At 48.9% G+C, this 16,154-nt stretch overlaps 1 protein-coding gene across 3 annotated transcripts in view; it reads right to left on the bottom strand.

Annotated features, from left to right (window-relative positions):
• Positions 1 to 7,463: 7,463 nt before the first annotated feature.
• The window catches only part of FEZ1 (fasciculation and elongation protein zeta 1), a 40,322-nt gene continuing 31,631 nt past the window's right edge, over positions 7,464 to 16,154 (bottom strand). Inside the window, exons 7-10 of one of the 3 annotated variants that reach the window (XM_027081890.1) lie at positions 15,645 to 15,725; positions 14,161 to 14,236; positions 10,242 to 10,307; positions 7,465 to 7,841 (exon numbers count right to left, since the gene is read on the bottom strand). In XM_027081890.1, the coding sequence (XP_026937691.1) occupies positions 7,825 to 7,841; positions 10,242 to 10,307; positions 14,161 to 14,236; positions 15,645 to 15,725 (240 nt within the window). In that variant the 3' untranslated portion in view covers positions 7,465 to 7,824. Of the gene's footprint in view, positions 7,842 to 10,241; positions 10,308 to 14,160; positions 14,237 to 15,644; positions 15,726 to 16,154 lie in introns of all 3 variants that reach the window. The other 2 variants (XM_027081892.1, XM_027081893.1) reach the window with 2 other exon arrangements.

The raw sequence follows: 16,154 nt of genomic DNA, 5'->3' as shown, positions 1-16,154 counted from the left end.
CAGAAAATAGTTTTCAGGTGCCTTTTAGAAGTTCCTTGTTCTATAGCTGCTCCCCTTAACTTCCTTTTGCTAAATACACTACAACTCCCTGAGCCAGTTAATCATTCAGTGAGTACCCACAGGTGCCTACTATGTGCCTGGCATCGTATGGGGGACAGAGGATAATTTAACTTTGCAGAGCAGCCCAGGCCAAAGGTCACAGAGGACTGGCAGAAAGAATGCCAATAGCATCATACTCCACGCACTTCTTTCTTCCTTCCTTTCTTTCTTTTTGGCTATGCTGGGTCTTCGTTGCTGTGCATGGGCTTTCTCTAGTTGTGAACGGGGGTTACTCTTCATTGTGGTGTTCAGGCTTCTCATTGCGGTGGCTTCTCTTGTGGAGCACGGGCTCTAGGCATGCGGGCTTCAGTAGTTGTGGCACTCGGGCTCAGTAGTTGTGGCTTGCGGGCTCTAGAGTGCAGGCTCAGCAGTTGTAGTTGTGGCGCACGGGCTTAGTTGCTCCGCAGCATGTGGGATCTTCCCAGACCAGGGCTCAAACCCGTGTCCCTGCATTGGCAGGCCGATTCTTAACCGCTGTGCCACCAGGGAAGTCCTCCACACATTTCTAAGGTAGCATCTTATTTCCATCCCACATACCAGGCAGATTTTATGATACCACTTTCAAGTGTACCCTATACTTTTATATTTCTCAGTCTCTCTCTCGGCCAATCTCATTTAGCCCCTTTGCAAATTAAATGCATCTCATTAAACCAAAACCATTTAGGACAATGCCCTTCAGGTGTATGCATCTTAGTACCTCTTTCATTTTAAGACAAGTGTTTGATTTATTTTCCATCTCATTACACTCTTTAAAATTATGTGCATCTCATTACATTCAGTGCACTGAAACGACTTATTTCAGGTGTAGACATTACACCCAGTATTACCAGGCAAGAATTTTTTTTCATTTCATTACAAGCCTGACAATTTATGTGCATCTCATTACAATCAGCCATTTAAGACAATTCCCTTCAGTTGTGTATATCTCATTATACCTTTTCATTTTCAGATTTTTTTCATCTTATTACACCCAAGCATTATCCAGAGAACTCACTTCAGGTGTGCAGATCTCCCATCCACCTGCTCTTTCGTGAATTTCTGGGTGGTTCTTCCCCCCACGGTACTGCAACATTTTATGATATCAGACTCATGTAAGGCCAGCTCTGCCCACCTGCGGGCCTCCCGTGACTCCTTTGCAGGGAAAGAAAGAGCACTGGCTTCCCCTGGGTTTGACTGAGACTCTGCCAATACTTCCCCTCACACACAGGGACCATCTAAATTCACTTCCTCACCTGCACAGCGAGGGGGTGAGAGGGGAGGGTCTTTAAGTTCCCCTTTGGTGGATCTTCTATGAAACTCAGTCCCGCGGACGACAGTGCAGCGGACCCCCAGCTTCTCCTGGGGATGCCTTTCCTCCCTGCGGACGGCCCCAGCCCTGCTGGGGAAGCTGAGACCCCATCACTGCCCAGGCCCCCAGCAGCTAGCCTACTCCTGCTGCCCCTTTGCCTGCATAGCACTGTGTATGCATGTGGGGTCACATTTTGGAAGGACATGAAATAACCTAGCTCTCTTGTGACGAAGTCCCCCCAGCACCTCCATGCCCAGGGGCATCTTCGTCTCTCTCCCAATTCCCACCTCAGGAGTTCTCTGCAGGGGGCACCTCAGAATTACTGAGCAGGGTTTTGGAGGTGAAGGCGCCCAAATTCCATTCTCAGTCTGCTAGAGCAGACTCTCCAAGGGTGGGGCTGAGGTCGGTGCATTTTGAATAGCACCCCGGAGAGGCTGAACCACCGCTTCACCCAAGCCTGATTGCGGAAAAAGCTCCGCGGTGAGTCGCTCTGAGCCGAAAGGGCCTTGTTGCCCTCCGTACCGAACCCTCCAGGGGTCTTTGCACACAACAAGGATCCCAGGCTAGAGTGAAAACACTGTTTCTCAGTCCTGGAAGGGACACCAAGGGTCAGTAAACCCAACTTGCCCACTCCCTGTGGGAACCCCATCCACAGCGCATTGTAAATTGTCACCCACCTTTGCCGTCCACGTCCAGCTACGGGAGCCCGGGGCCCTCCAGCGTTGCATAGATTCACCGGATCCCGCCAACCTCCACCCCTCGAGCTGAGAGCTGCCCTCTGGCGGCGGGTGGAGGAAGCAGCGGTCTTCGAGGCTTACTTCCTCTGCGGGATATCTGCAGTGCCTTTCTCCAACCTCTTGAATTTATCCCCATGACCCCACCTGATCGGATCACGTTGTAATCCTACAGCACGTGAGGCTTCTCTGACTGCGTCTGGGGTGGCCTGTGTGCTTCCTCTTCTGTCATTCTACCTGCCTCCTTGCCAGTGAAAATAGAATCTTTTCTCTAAGTGCAAAAATAAATGTGACTCTTCACCGTCCCTCCTCCACCACCCACCTTGAATGAACCTGCTGAGAAATCAGAATATGACCCGGCTCTGCCTCTTGGTTTAGTCGCCTTGTGCAGGAGAGCCCAGAGGCCACTGGTCCTAGAATCAGATGGGCCACCACTAAGCAGGATTTAGGGAGCCTAAAGGGGGTGGGGGTGGTGAGGCCGATTGGAAGGGAACAGGCCACACCCTATCTCGTTTTGGTTTTGTTTTCAGGTGTTCCTCGTTGCTTCTGGATTGAAAAAATGAGGAGGCTTACGAGGCCATAGGGCCCAGTCCTTTCTCTATGTTCCTGGAAGTTTACCAGCAACAATAAAAGTCACAATTTATTGAGCACTTAGCATATATGCTAGATACTATAAATGATTCAAAAAAAACCCTGGGAGAATTACTGGCATTATTATTAATATCCCATTTCTAAAATAAGGAAACAGAGAAATTAAATAATTTTCTCAAAAATTATTTTGCGAATAGGTAGTAGAGCTGGGATTTGAACCCAAGCCTCAAACCTATGCTCCTTCTATGAGGTAATTTGCCTCCTGAGCTTTGGCTTGATCAGGGCTGGCCTTCAAGGTCAATGGAAGAGACTCTCCTCTTCCCTGAAATCCTCGGAGGTGCCTGCATCCCTGCCCCTGCCTCTGCTTTCCTCCCGTAAGTTTCCCAGATGAAACAGCCTTCACAGACGTGGGGTCCAAACCTTAGCTGCTTCTCCCAAGGCAGAGCATCTACCCAGTAGCCCACCACCTCCAGCTGGAACCATTTACATTTAGGGAGGAGGGGCAGGACCTAAGTCCTTAAGAAATTGCTCTGCAGACTTTTCTAGGAGCAACCATTTACATTGGGGGGGGAAGGGTAGGACCTAAGTCCTGGAGAAATTGCTCTGCGTACTTTTCTAGGAGCGGTGCTGCGGCAGGGGGTTGGGGAGATAGTGTTGGGGGAGAGGCCGCTGTTGACTATCAACAGACGGGGACCAAGAACGGGGCAAAGGCAGGTCCATTGCGCCGTTGCTGATGGCTGCTCAGATGTGTCGTAGAGATGGATGCGAGAGGTCAGGAACTGCTGAGTCCGAGTAATCTGTCAGTGATGACAACAGACATCCAAGCCTCCCTCGCTTCCAGCCTGTGTGGGTGATTCCTTCCCTCCTGTTCAGAGGGCAAGGCCAGGTTCTTGGGTTTTTTAGGCTCGACTGTTGACAGTAAAACCAGGTTGAAAGATGGAAGGACAAAGAGAAGGGAGCTCATCTCTGGGAGAGAGAGCAGAGAATGGGGCCCAGACGAAGTGGGGGAGGCACTGAGAGCAGAGGGCAGGCCCGGGGCCCCAGGCGTTGTCGGATCAGGAACACTTTAATGGGAAAAACAAAATGGTTCTGTTCAAGGAGGAGGAGAGGAGAGAAAAGTGGAAATACACTGGACTGGAATGCAGACACCTGGCCTTTCATTAACTCGCTTCATTTTCCTGTTCTCTGACAGATGGGGAGTGGAAGAGAGAATGAAGAGGGGGATAGAGGAAGGGGAGAGAGGGAGGGAGGGAGGGAGGGGAAGAGAGAGAGAGAGATAAAGAGAGAGAGGAACTAGATGTGCGTGTGTCTCTGGGGTTTGTCAGACAAAGCTATTATCAAAATGCCAACCAGCTCCTGCCTGGCCAATTTGCATATTCCATGCTGTGCTCTTTGAAGCAGGATGAATATGCATGAGGGCTTGGGCGGGGGGGGGGGGCAGTGGGGGGTGGAGCTGCGAGGCTGTGGGCTAAGGTGGCCCATTGTTCTTTTAAAAGAAAGGCAGTAATATGAAGCCAAGCACCTTCCTGGTAAGCAGAGTGGCCTCTGCGTCCCCTCTCTCATGAAGGGAGGAGGAGAGCAAAGCTCAGGCTCAGGCAGAAATCCTAAGGAGTCTCCTGTCATCCTCCCTGCGCCATCAAGAACGTGTCTCTTCTCCAAGAGCTGCATCTAATTACTCTCCCCTCCACGCATACTAACCGTGGGCGCTGGCCCGGGTGTCACCTCTCCCAGCTCCCTCCCAATTCACGCTTCTGCTGAAGGAGGGCTGGGCCCCTGGGGTGCCCCCTGCTCCTGGCCTTTGGTGAGACCGGAAGCGCTCTTTGTGACGGGGCCGCTGGGGGAGTCCCTAGGACACAGTGATGCTCAAAGCCCGTGGAACGGACTCATCACGCCCGTTAGGACTTGGTTCATCATTCATACCAAAACACCCATTGGATTGCACCTTATGATTTTCCCCGTCTCTTCCCGGGCCTCTAGCTGAAGATAGTTATACTCCAGATATTATTCCAGGGAGCATGCAAAAGATTTACTTCATTTTAAAAATCCAACTCATCCCATAAAGCTTAGTATCCCAACGTCCTTCCCTTTGGGTTTTCTTTTTTTTTAATTTGTTTATGTATTTATTTAGTTTTGGCTGCACTGGGTCTTTGTTGCAGCGCGCGGGCTTTTCTCTAGTTGCAGAGAGCGGGGGCTACACTTTGTTGTGGAGCACGGGCTCTAGGCACACAGGCTTCAGTAGTTGTGGCTCGTGGGCTCTGTAGTTGTGGCACACGGGCTTAGCTGCTCCATAGCATGTGGGATCTTCCTGGACCAGGGCTTGAACCCGTGTCCCTTGGGTTGGCAGGCGGATTCTTAACCACTGTGCCACCAGGGAAGTCCCTTTTTTTTTTTTAATTAATTAATTTATTTATTTTCCTTTGGTTTTCTTTCTGAGATACCACATCTGTCTCCCGTCTTGAAGCAGAGATGCAAGGAAAGGGAATGTGGGGACATAGGATAGTTTGTTTCAATTCTACACAACCAAAGGCTGGCATCAGGCCCTACGGTGGCATTTCCTCACCAAGGCTGGATCAGATTAAGCTTCGCAAACCCACATGGAGGCCTTTAATTGATGCGGATGCACCTCAGTAAAGGAGCCTGCTGGCCGGACTAAGTCCTACCCGCCGGGGAGGGTGCCCTGCAGGCCCTGGCTGCCCGGTGGCCCTGGCTGAGTGCCTAGCTCAAGTCCCTAGGTCGACTTGAGCTTTGCCGTGGGGACTGACTGGAGTTTGAAGTATCCATCCACCCTGGGACTCTTCCTGGACGTCACAACAGTCCTGAGGGATGAAGACCAGAGTCGGGGGGAGAGACAGTGAGGTCACCTGTTAATCACACCATCCTTGCTTTCTGAGGGTTCAGTCTCGGAGAGTCAGGGCTCCAGCTTTTTACTGAAAGCTTAGTAAAGCGTCTCCAAACGTAACACAAACACCAATTACCTGGAAATCTCGTTAAAGTGCAGCTTCCAACGGTGGGGCGGGGGGTTGCTGGGCGCTGGGCCTGAGTTTTGCGTTTCTAACAAGTTTCTACGCGTTGTCACTGCTGCTGGTCTGGGCCCCTCATGTTGAGTAGCAAGGACAGAGGAAAGGGTGATGCAAAACCACGAGACATTGATTTACTATCCCCCTCGGCTCCCGATGTGGACAACAGGAGGGAAGCGGCAGCTGCTACTCCCACCCCCCACCCCACCCCCGTCCTGCTAGACTCACCTCCTCCGAGGTGGAGCATCTCCTTGGCACCTGAGGCTTATTTTTAACTGCCAGCAGCTTTGATTAGCTTGTCTCTGCTGCTTCAGACACCTGCTGGCAGGATAAATTGGGGGAAAGGAGTGGCTGACCCAGATCTGACAAATCCAAGGCAGGAAGGAAGGCTCTTGGGAATTCACTGCTCCCCCACCCCCCATAGCTGGCAAAGTGTGAATCGTGCTAAGGACCTCACCCTGCCAGTGGCCCTTTGCCCCTTGGCCGTGGCACCAAAGAATGCAGAGCTGCAGGTGCCCCTTTTTGTCAAAGCTCTGGTACTTAGGTACACATGCTGACCCCTGAGGATTTGCATTGGGTACCTTGTGGTGTTTCCACCTTCCCATAGTGGCCGGGGCTCTGTCCACACAGAAGTCCTGCTCTGTGTAGATGCCTGAGTTTGAGCTGCAGGCACTGGGGTAGTTTCCCCCCCTCACCCCCAGGGAAGACTGCTACTGCTCTGTGGCACCGCTCCTAGAAAAGCAGAGGCCCAGGAAGTGAGAGGCAGGGCAACAAGGATGTCTTCTATTGTCACCTGTGTCGATCTGTGGCCTTCTGTGGAGTTGCCAGTGTGGTGAAGCACGGCTTTCCGGGTGGCACACAAACACCAAACTCCTAAGAGGGGGTGCAGATCTAACTGGATAAGAGGACGAGGTGCCAGTCTGACTCCACCACTTTGAGTATCTCTGCTTCTTGGTCTCCACATCCTTCTATCGGGGCAATGCTACTAACTACGTAGGGCTGCTGAGATGCAAGATGATTTGTAGAGGTGACAAAGCTAGTGGCAGGTGCATAGCAAGTACTTGATAAAAGTTCTGTTTTAAGACAGGACTGTGGGAATCTGCAGAGTTAATATCATTCAAGCCAGAAGATGGAAGCCAAACCAGTTCAGGTCGTGGTGAAATCGAGCCCCCTCCGGATACGAGGACAGCTTTCACCTGCTGGCCCAAAGAGGCCGGCAACTGCCTGCCACCAATGCCGGGGACAGCACATGGGAGTCGAGGGCTGCAGGGAGGGCAAGGAGGGCACGCACGGCCAGAGGGTACCCGGGGTCGGTGGGAGCAGTCAGGAAAGCAGCCAGGACCCCCACGCTGGGAGAACCCAGCGGAGCTGATGCCCTCCAGCACCCGGGCCTCCTGGAGTCAACCCAGCCATCCCAACAGGAGGCACCAGCTGCCCAGCCGCTCCCCCCAAGCTTCACTTGCCATGCGCTAACCTCACAATCTCCTCTCTAACCAGTAGCTCCTCCAACTCAGCGTGCAGCACCCTGTAAAACTGTCAAGCAGCTAGATCTTAGGCGTCTGCAGATGGCCTCGTCCTCCCGTCTGCAGCCCCGCCACAGGGCATGGCATGCACACCCCCCGCCCTGGCCCAGCCCTAAACACCGTGTTGGCTGCCACGGGCCACGAGCATCATGTGGTTGCAGCTACACATCCTTTCTCTGGAGGTTTGTACCAGAGGGGCCGAGGGACACCACACGCCAAAGCACATGAGGAATATTAATTAAATGAAGGTTTATTTCAAAATTAGTCTTAGGGTGGAAGCTGTTTTTGAGGGCTGGAGCCAGACTACACCATGAGTGGCGACAGCGTCTACCTCCCTCCGACACAGGCAGAGAGGAGGTGACGTCACCAGCCCTGCCCCTCGGTCATGCATCCAATGGTTACTAGGACTAGAAGCCAACAGCAAAGGACCCCGCGCATTTGCTCATGTTTAATCCAGGTTAAGCTATACACGTTTAAATACACGGCGGAGGCTACGTGGTGTCATGCAGTCCCTGCGGTGGGATGACTCTTGCTCAGTGACCTCCGCAGCAAGGCTGCTCCCAAGGGCAAGGTTAGGTAGGACAGAGCACTGGAAAGAGAAGAGGAGAGAAGGGATGTCAAAGCAAGTGTGTGGCCAGACCTGCCAGCCCGGGGTGTCCGTGGCCGAGAGCGGTCACGCCAGCCTCTCGCCTGCGTCCTGAGCAGAGAACTGCCCCCTTAGAACCAGGGAAGGATGGTGATCACGTGTCTTCCTTCCAGAAGGAGGAAAAGCCAGGGATAGGCGATTGTTCAGTGTAATGATTAACTGCATGGTCTCTGCTGCCCATTTGCTTGGGTTCACATCCTGGGTCTTGCTGTTACTAATTCTATGACCTTCGGGAAATAAGTTCTCCTACCTGTGCTTGTTTCTTCATGTATACAGTAGACTGTGCCTCTGCCTACCCCACAGGGTTGCTCAGAGGCAAATAGAAAGTGCTCAGTAAATGTTAACTAGTTTTATAAATTCACTGACATTTCAGTGGATCGTGAGGGGTAAAGTCTAGCTCTCGGGCTCCCGGACTTATAGAACCCATTTCTACACACCTCCTTTGAGTAATGGGATACTCTTTTAAAACCTTTAAGAGTCAGAAGTTCTTCCCAATGTTTAGCCTAAATTCATCCTGCAGAAATTTAATATTAATCTTTCTGAGCCTTATGGAAACAATACAGCTCAGAGGTTCTAAACTGAAGTCCACAAGCCTTTGGAAGCTGCGCCCAAGGTTGTGCCTGTGGAGCAAAACCTAATGAAAAACAAAATCTGGACAATGAATGACCATTGATGGAGAGTGTTACACAGTCAATGTTTGTGTCCCCCCAAGAATTCATGTTGAAGCCCTAACGCCCAGTGCAGCTGTCTTTGGAGATGGAGCCTCTAAGGAGGGAGGGTTAAATGAAGTCATATGGGTGGGGCTCTGATCTGCCGGGATTAGTGTCCTTGTAAGAAGAAGCAACAGAGCGCTCTGGCACTCTCCCTACACACACAGAAGAAAGGCCGTGTGAGAACATAGCGAGAAGGTAGCTGTTTACAAGCCAAGAAGAGAGCCCTCACTAGAAACCCACTTTACTGGCCCCTTGATCCTGGACTTCTACTCTCCAGAACTGTGAGAAAATAAATATCTGTTGTTTAAGCCACCTGGTCTTCTGTTTTCGCAGCCTGAGCAGACTAATACAGATATTAATATCCCCCAAAGAAAGACAACCAGGTAATAGGTCTCTTAATGGAAGTTTACAACCATTGATAACCTAAAACTTATAAAAATTTTGTGGACAATTGTACACTGAGCTCTCTGGCCCTGCCTGGTCTGGTCTGGTGTGGATGATCTGAATGTGATCAGTCCTCTAGCTCTACTGGGCAACAGGAAATACAAAAGGTTGAAGAACATATTAAATGAAACTATGAGGACAAAACTACTGAGGAAAAGCCGGAATGAGGAAATGCTATGGGGCAAATAACCTGGTTTCTCTAAGAAATAAAATACAAAGAATGAGAGAGAGGAGGGAAAGGGGAACCTATATATATTAAAAGAGATTTAAGAGATACATTATGCAATTGTAATGTATGGACCTTCTTTGGATCCTGATTCAAATAAATAACCTGAAAAAAATTTATAGGAAAATCAGGGAAACCTCAACACTGGTTGGGTAATCAAAGATACTTTTTTTTTTTTTTTGGCCATGCCATGAGGCATGTGGGATCTTAGTTCGACCAGGGATTGAACCTGAGCCCCCTGCAGTGGAAGTGTGGAATCTTAACCACTGGCCAGCCAGGGAAGTCCCTCAAAGATACTTTTACATTTTTTATTTTTCTAGTTGTGATCATGATATCGTGGTTATATTTTAGGAATGTACATTGAAATATCCATGGATGAAAAATATATATAGTGGTTGGTATTTGCTTCAAAATAACATGGAAGAGAGAAGTGATATAAATGAAAACTAGATTGGCCAGGAGTTAATAATTGTTAAAGCTGGATGTTAAGTACATGGCAGTTCATCATACCGTTCACTCTACTTTTATATATATTAAAAATTTCCATAATAAAAGATGAAACAAAAAAGTTATGAAAGGATGTAGCTAATCATGACTCTAGTTTGCTGCCTTTCAAGTAGTTGAAACTGTTAAAGGTATCCTCTGGCTTTGTTTTTGCCAACTAAATAGCCCAAACCGCAGAGAACTTTCACAATAAGTCTTTTGTTGGTTTGGCTGCTTTTTGTGTGGAGTCACTCTGGTGACTCGGGGGTGATGGAATCTCCTCCTCAGGCCTCCTAGCAACATCCAAAGGCGAGGGCCTCCCCACAATTGTCCACTGAGTTCCCTGGCCCTGCCTGATCTGGCCTGGCGTGGATGCCCTGGGAGGGCTGCAGTGCGGGTTCCACGTGTCTAGCAGGAGTCCTGGGGGAGGGGGCCCTAGAGGATGCTTCTGCTCCCAGAGGCCTGGGCCACTCTCACCTTTTAAAATGTAGTCCGTCAGCAAAGTGGGCACCTTCTCATTATCCTCCTTCATGGCAAAGAGAACTGGAGAAGGAGAGAGAAAGGAGCTAAGATGCATCAGGGCATAGGGCTCACCTCTGGGGCCAGACAACCCACCAACCCAAAGTGAGCGAGACAGAGTCAAGGAAACAAGACATTCACTGAGTACTGAGCAAAGTCTAGAAGCCTCTGGCAAGAGTCAGCATTCAGCCTGCTGGGGCGGGGAGGGGGCTGCTGGGAAATCCATCAAAAGAGTCAGGGTCGGGGCTTCCCTGGTGGTGCAGTGGTTGAGAGTCCACCTGCTGATGCAGGGGACACGGGTTCGTGCTCCGGTCCGGGAAGATCCCACATGCCGCGGAGCAGCTGGGCCCGTGAGCCATGGCCGCTGAGCCTGCGCGTCCGGAGCCTGTGCTCCACAACGGGAGAGGCCACAACAGTGAGAGGCCCGCGTACCGCAAAAAAAAAAAAAAAAAAAAGAGTCAGGGTGGCCCTGTGGATGAGGTGACTTCTCTTTTATCCTTTACTTTTGGTATGTGTGCTCATCTATAATTTCCACATCTCCTCCTAAGTATGTATCTTTAATGATCATAAAAATAAACAAAGCAATTTAAAAAAGGAATCAGCTTTCAGATGCAATCCAAATGTTAAGAATAACAGCTGTCACGTCACCGAACCACCGATAAATCTGTCCTTAAAGACATTCTATTCGTATAAACAGATATTATTAGCAGAGTTCTCACCTCCAGTTTATTAACTGCAAATGAATTTAATTTCACAAATATTTTCTACTCTATGCCCAGTACAGCACTAGAATTTGTGGAAATGCAAGCGTATTAATGACCCTCAAGGAGTTTACAGACTTCTTGTTGAAACAGGATATGACCTACACCTGAAGCAAACAATAGGGAAGTGAATAAAGCCTAAAGGCTTTTTATAAAAGATTTTAAAATAGATTTTTCTGTTATTAAACTAGGAAGCATCTTCTCATATTCACGATTCATGTTGTGGAAGTCAGCTTTGTAGAAAATCCTTCAAGGAAATACCTGGACCTTGCTTATACTATCAAAAAGTGAGGGCAGGGGTGGGCTATCCAACAATAGAGTCATTCATCAGTGGATGCCTTAAGTAAACTATGGTGTATGTAATATATACACGGTCTCATACAGCTTCATGAGAGATGAGAGCGATCTCTGTATACAAGACATACTTAAGAATGAAGAAAGAAGGCTGCAGAACTTTATGTATTAATTTTAAATGAGTAAATAATACATGCTAATATTCATAGAAAAATCTGGAAGAATGTGCATGAAACCGTAAAAAGCAGATACCTTGGAGTGTGAGACCCTGGGCGTTGTTCCCTTCTACGTGATATCTCTACAGTGTCCGGTTTTTTTCCATGAACATGTATTACTTTTGGCAAGTGGAAAAAACACTAAAGATCAGCTGGCCCTGATAGCTGGGGTCAGGAGGCAACCATTACAATGGAGGGACCCCCCAGTCCATTCCTAGGTCCTGTTTTCCATTGATTACCTTGCCTCGTTGCAAGTCAGGGTCATGGAACTTGACTCCAAAGCTCAGGAGTGGGTGAGGAACAGAGCCTGATGGTGGCATGAGTCTGTGGCCAACTCCAGAAAAAGACTGGACCTCAGGCCATCCAGGCAATGTTTTCTTTTATTTCTTCCGTATTTTTAGACATGGATTCATTTCGATGTAATAGGCTGAAAATACTTTGCAACTGAGCACGAGCAGACTAAATGCTGCCCACCAAGAAGATAGGTGTAAAAATACAATAATTGCACTCAGTCAATATGTGACTAAGGTGATCTCCAAAATCCAAAATTTATATAAATTGCCCAGTCCCCGGAGCCAGTCTTTGGCCTACATTCTTTTTTTTTTTTTTTGCGGTACGCGGGCCTCTCACTGTTGTGGCCTCTCCCATTGCGGAGCACAGGCTCCAGACGCGCCGGCTCAGCGACCATGGCTCACAGGTCCAGCCGCTCCGCGGCATGTGGGATCTTCCCGGACCAGGTCACGAACCCGCGTCCCCTGCATTGGCAGGCAGACTCTCCACCACTGCGCCACCAGGGAAGCCCTGGCCTACATTTTTGACTCAGGAGTTGGGGAAAGAGGAGTTGTTATTCACGAACCCATACGGGGATGTGCCCAAAAAGAGAGCTTTCATAATCTACAGGAGAATTGGTATTCAGGAAAGTTGGCAGTTTTATTTTTAAAGGGATAAAATATTGGAATGTCGTATGTCCATATGACAGAAGAGAGAGCCATAAAAAGGATGTTAACCAAATGTTAACTGATGTGACTGAAATCATGATATGAAATTTTATAGCCAGTATAATCCCAACCATATGGAAAAGGCATAAAATACTATGGCTGAAAAACACCATACAGTAACCACAGTGAAGGGGACAAGAAGTTACTTATTTTCTTTTGTTCACATTTCTATGTTTCCAAAGTATTCTAACTGATGGATATACTCTAGCCCTAACTTTTAAAATGAACTTGAAATGTGTAAACAAACCCAGTGTTTCTTAATTAAAATGAAAGGATTTCACACTGAATTCCTGAATAGGTATCTGTAATAAATTTATAGCTCTTCCTTTTTTAAAAAGAGCATGATAGAAAAAAAAAAGAGCACGATAGAGTACTCTACATATATCAACCTTCATAATTTGTCCAAATTATTTTCCAAATGCTCACTCCTTGTGAAAATACAAACACCTATAAATGTCAGCTCGTTTCTATCTGCTTCCGTTAAAAAAAATCTTTGTGCATATGTATGCAAATAAAGGCGCTCCAAATGAGTTTAGAGGAAGCCGATGCACTTTGAATTTAAAATTCCAGATTCTCAAGGCCGCAGTATCTATTGATGTAGGCAAGATTTCCGTTTACCAGAACCTCCTGCTTTAGTTCTCCAAAACGATAAAAATGAAAACCGTTTGGGCACTTTTAGCGCTGGGCCCAGGAGGTATCTATCTTCCTCAGCCAAACAGCTGAAGCTCCTCTTCCCATTCCCTAGGGTGTCAAATAGCCCTGCAGGGGTCCATTCCCGCTGAGGAAGCAGCACAGCAACGGGCTGTGGGCTGCGCAGCCCGGTTAGTGTGTCACTCAATGCAGTGCACGGTTGCCAGGGAGATGGACGGTCTCGTGATTCACTGAGCCCGTCCCCACATCTCAGCCTAGGATTTTTCTCTTCCTAAAAGAATCAAGCTGACACTGAGGGCTGACACCACGTGCCCCCCGGCCCTTTGCGGGTTGTAGTGTTTGATGTCTATAAAGAGATTTTGCCTCCAAAAGGCTCTTTATCACAGGCTGTTTTCTCCCATAGCTCAGAATGTTTCTTAATATTACTTAACACTAGAGTCAGAGTGGAAGAGAGGAAGCAGTCATTGCCTGGAAGGAAAACCAGACTCTATTCTCTCTAATCAGCCTTACCCCACTCAAGAAACCTTGCTTCTCAGTAAATACAGCCAGTCCCTTAGAAGGAGCTCCCTGCCTTGGGGACGCGAGGCAACCTCAAGCTTCAGAAGAGAGAAATGGCAAGGCAGAGAGTGCACAGCCTTGAGACCTGTGGATGAACCACAGAGAGCCCCTGCACACCACTACCACCCTGCCACTGCCCCAGCCTCTTCCACCAGCTCCTTTTCTCTGGCAAGTCTCTTCCCTTACAGGAACCGGGAAAAGACGAGGCAGCTCTGGGTATCGCTGCAGAACTCTTTAATTGTACCCCGTGCTGGGGACGTGATGCAACGGTGTGGAGCACATTTTGACCCATAGAAACTGCTCTGGGGACACCTCCGGACTGAGATACCACGGGTGCAACTCACAGGGTGGGAGGGAGGGAAATGAGCCCCTGGTCTCGCTGCGAATGGGAGGAACTCACTGTTTGTCAGCATCTGGAGATCTTCCACCGACGGGGGCGAGGCCTTCTTCTCGTAAGGGATGACCGTGTTCAGGTACTAGAAGACAAGCAGGGTGTGCAGCATGTGAGACAGAAGTCCGGCCCCCGGGGGCTGAGATACGGTTGACAGCTTGCATGGGGATTGGACTTTTCTCTAAAAAACACACTCCGTCAAATTTGACGTTCTCGACAACACCCATGATGATGTGAAGGACTTTTTCCTCATTTTTGGAAAATGTCTCTTTAAAAGTAAGACTTTACCATATTAGCCAGGCAAAATGTCCTTCCACTCCAACAGATATATTCTGACACTAGAAACTTTTTGATTATTTAGGAATCCTGGTGAGCTTTTTCTCCTCCAGGCTGAAAGCAGACAACATTCTAAGGGGGTGGGGGGTGATATTTTCTTATCTTCTGCAGTGCAACTTGAGAATGAATGGTTTCTCTTCTGTCAAAATGACTGGTGAGAAAACCTCAACCCTGCCCTGGGTCTGGGATGTTGGGTTTGCTCCCTCTGCTGGAGATGAGGTGCTCCTACAACAAAATCATCTTAGGGTCCAGTGGGATATCAAAGAACACCGGCCAGAGAGACCTGGAAGGTTCTGAGGGAGCCTGGGCGTTGTGAGTGAGAAGAGCTCTAGACCAGGAGGCCTGTGTTTCAGTCCTGGCCCTGCCACTAGCAGCGTGGCCTTGGGGAAACGCCTAATCTCTCTGGGCCTTAGTTCTCACTGCTGTGAACTCAGGGGAGTGAGTTAGATGTTCCTAAAATCTCTTCCCAGGCTGTAGTTCCAAAATTCTAACACTTAGGATTCAGCTACAAATATGTCTAAAACATACACAGTTTTTGTGCCCAATCTCAAAGGTGTCTATTGACAAACTGGCCTTCTCTGTTAGACTATTATGCATTGCATGAGGGCTGGACCAGGGTTTCCTCATCTCTGTACTGCCCTAAGCAACAGAGCCTAGCACATGGCAGGCACCTGAGAGCCAGAAATGCAAGCCACTTCTCAGGTGAGAAGTGATTGACTAAACGGAGCTCAACGGGAGACCCCCGCAGCGCGGGTTACAGTCAACAGGGCAGCTGAAGTGAAGAGGCAGTCTTGGTGGGATTGGCTCACCTGGTGGCCCAGTGTGGCAGAGGTAAAGAAGCTCTTGGATGGGATCTTTCATGAAGTGGATTCCCCTTTAATGCATTTTGTTCTGAAAACAACTGAACTCATAGGTCTACAAGTAGTGTTGAGTTTTAAGTTTTATCCAGGTCCTCTCATATTAAAGCTCAAAAAACTTTGCCTTTAAAAAGACACTTTCTGTTCCTCCTTAGAATGGAAGAAATTGTTAGGACATTTCCCCCTGCAACCTGGCCCCGTGCAGGGATAATTCTAGTGAATCAGCATCCCCTGCTCTGTTGGAGAGACCAAGTTGCAAGAATCTGGGAAGGAAGCTGGGAGCAGGGAGATGGGTTGTACCTGCTTGTCAGTTCCTGAGGGGCCAAAGGTCTGGCGGATGCCGCTCTGCAGGATGTTGGAGATGCCTTCCATGCTGAAGCGCTGGGGAGTGGGGGGGACAACGAGACTCAGAAGGGCAAGTGCTTCCTGCTCATATTCATTGCCCCAGGGACACCTGTGTCCTCCCTAAGCTACCTGGACCCATCAGCTTCCACACTGTCCCAGATCCGGACCCCGATTCTGCGACTAGAAAGCAAAGGTAAGACCTGGGCTAAGAGACAGGCCAAAATTTCAGCCTGAGCTTTGCAAGAAGCAATAGCAGAATCTCAAAGACTCTTATCTGAGTAAGTGCCTCGGGCGATGAGACCCCACCCCCCCCACCCCCCGCACTCCTGGGTTTCCTCATTTCAGCCTCCATTGTGTGCACAGAAAAATAAAGCAGCAGAGGGAAACTTGGACAGATGAGGATGAAAATGTCTCAGGGAAGAAAAAAAAATGCCCAGCCATTGGGAAGGGCAGGTGTAAAACGAC

Source organism: Aethalodelphis obliquidens, unplaced genomic scaffold (genome assembly GCF_003676395.1).
Source record: "Aethalodelphis obliquidens isolate GAN/ISIS:26980383/991018 unplaced genomic scaffold, ASM367639v1 scaffold46, whole genome shotgun sequence".
Taxonomy (NCBI): Eukaryota; Metazoa; Chordata; class Mammalia; order Artiodactyla; family Delphinidae; genus Aethalodelphis; species Aethalodelphis obliquidens.
Note: the sequence above shows the minus strand (reverse complement) of the source record. Positions and strands in the feature narration are given on the sequence as shown.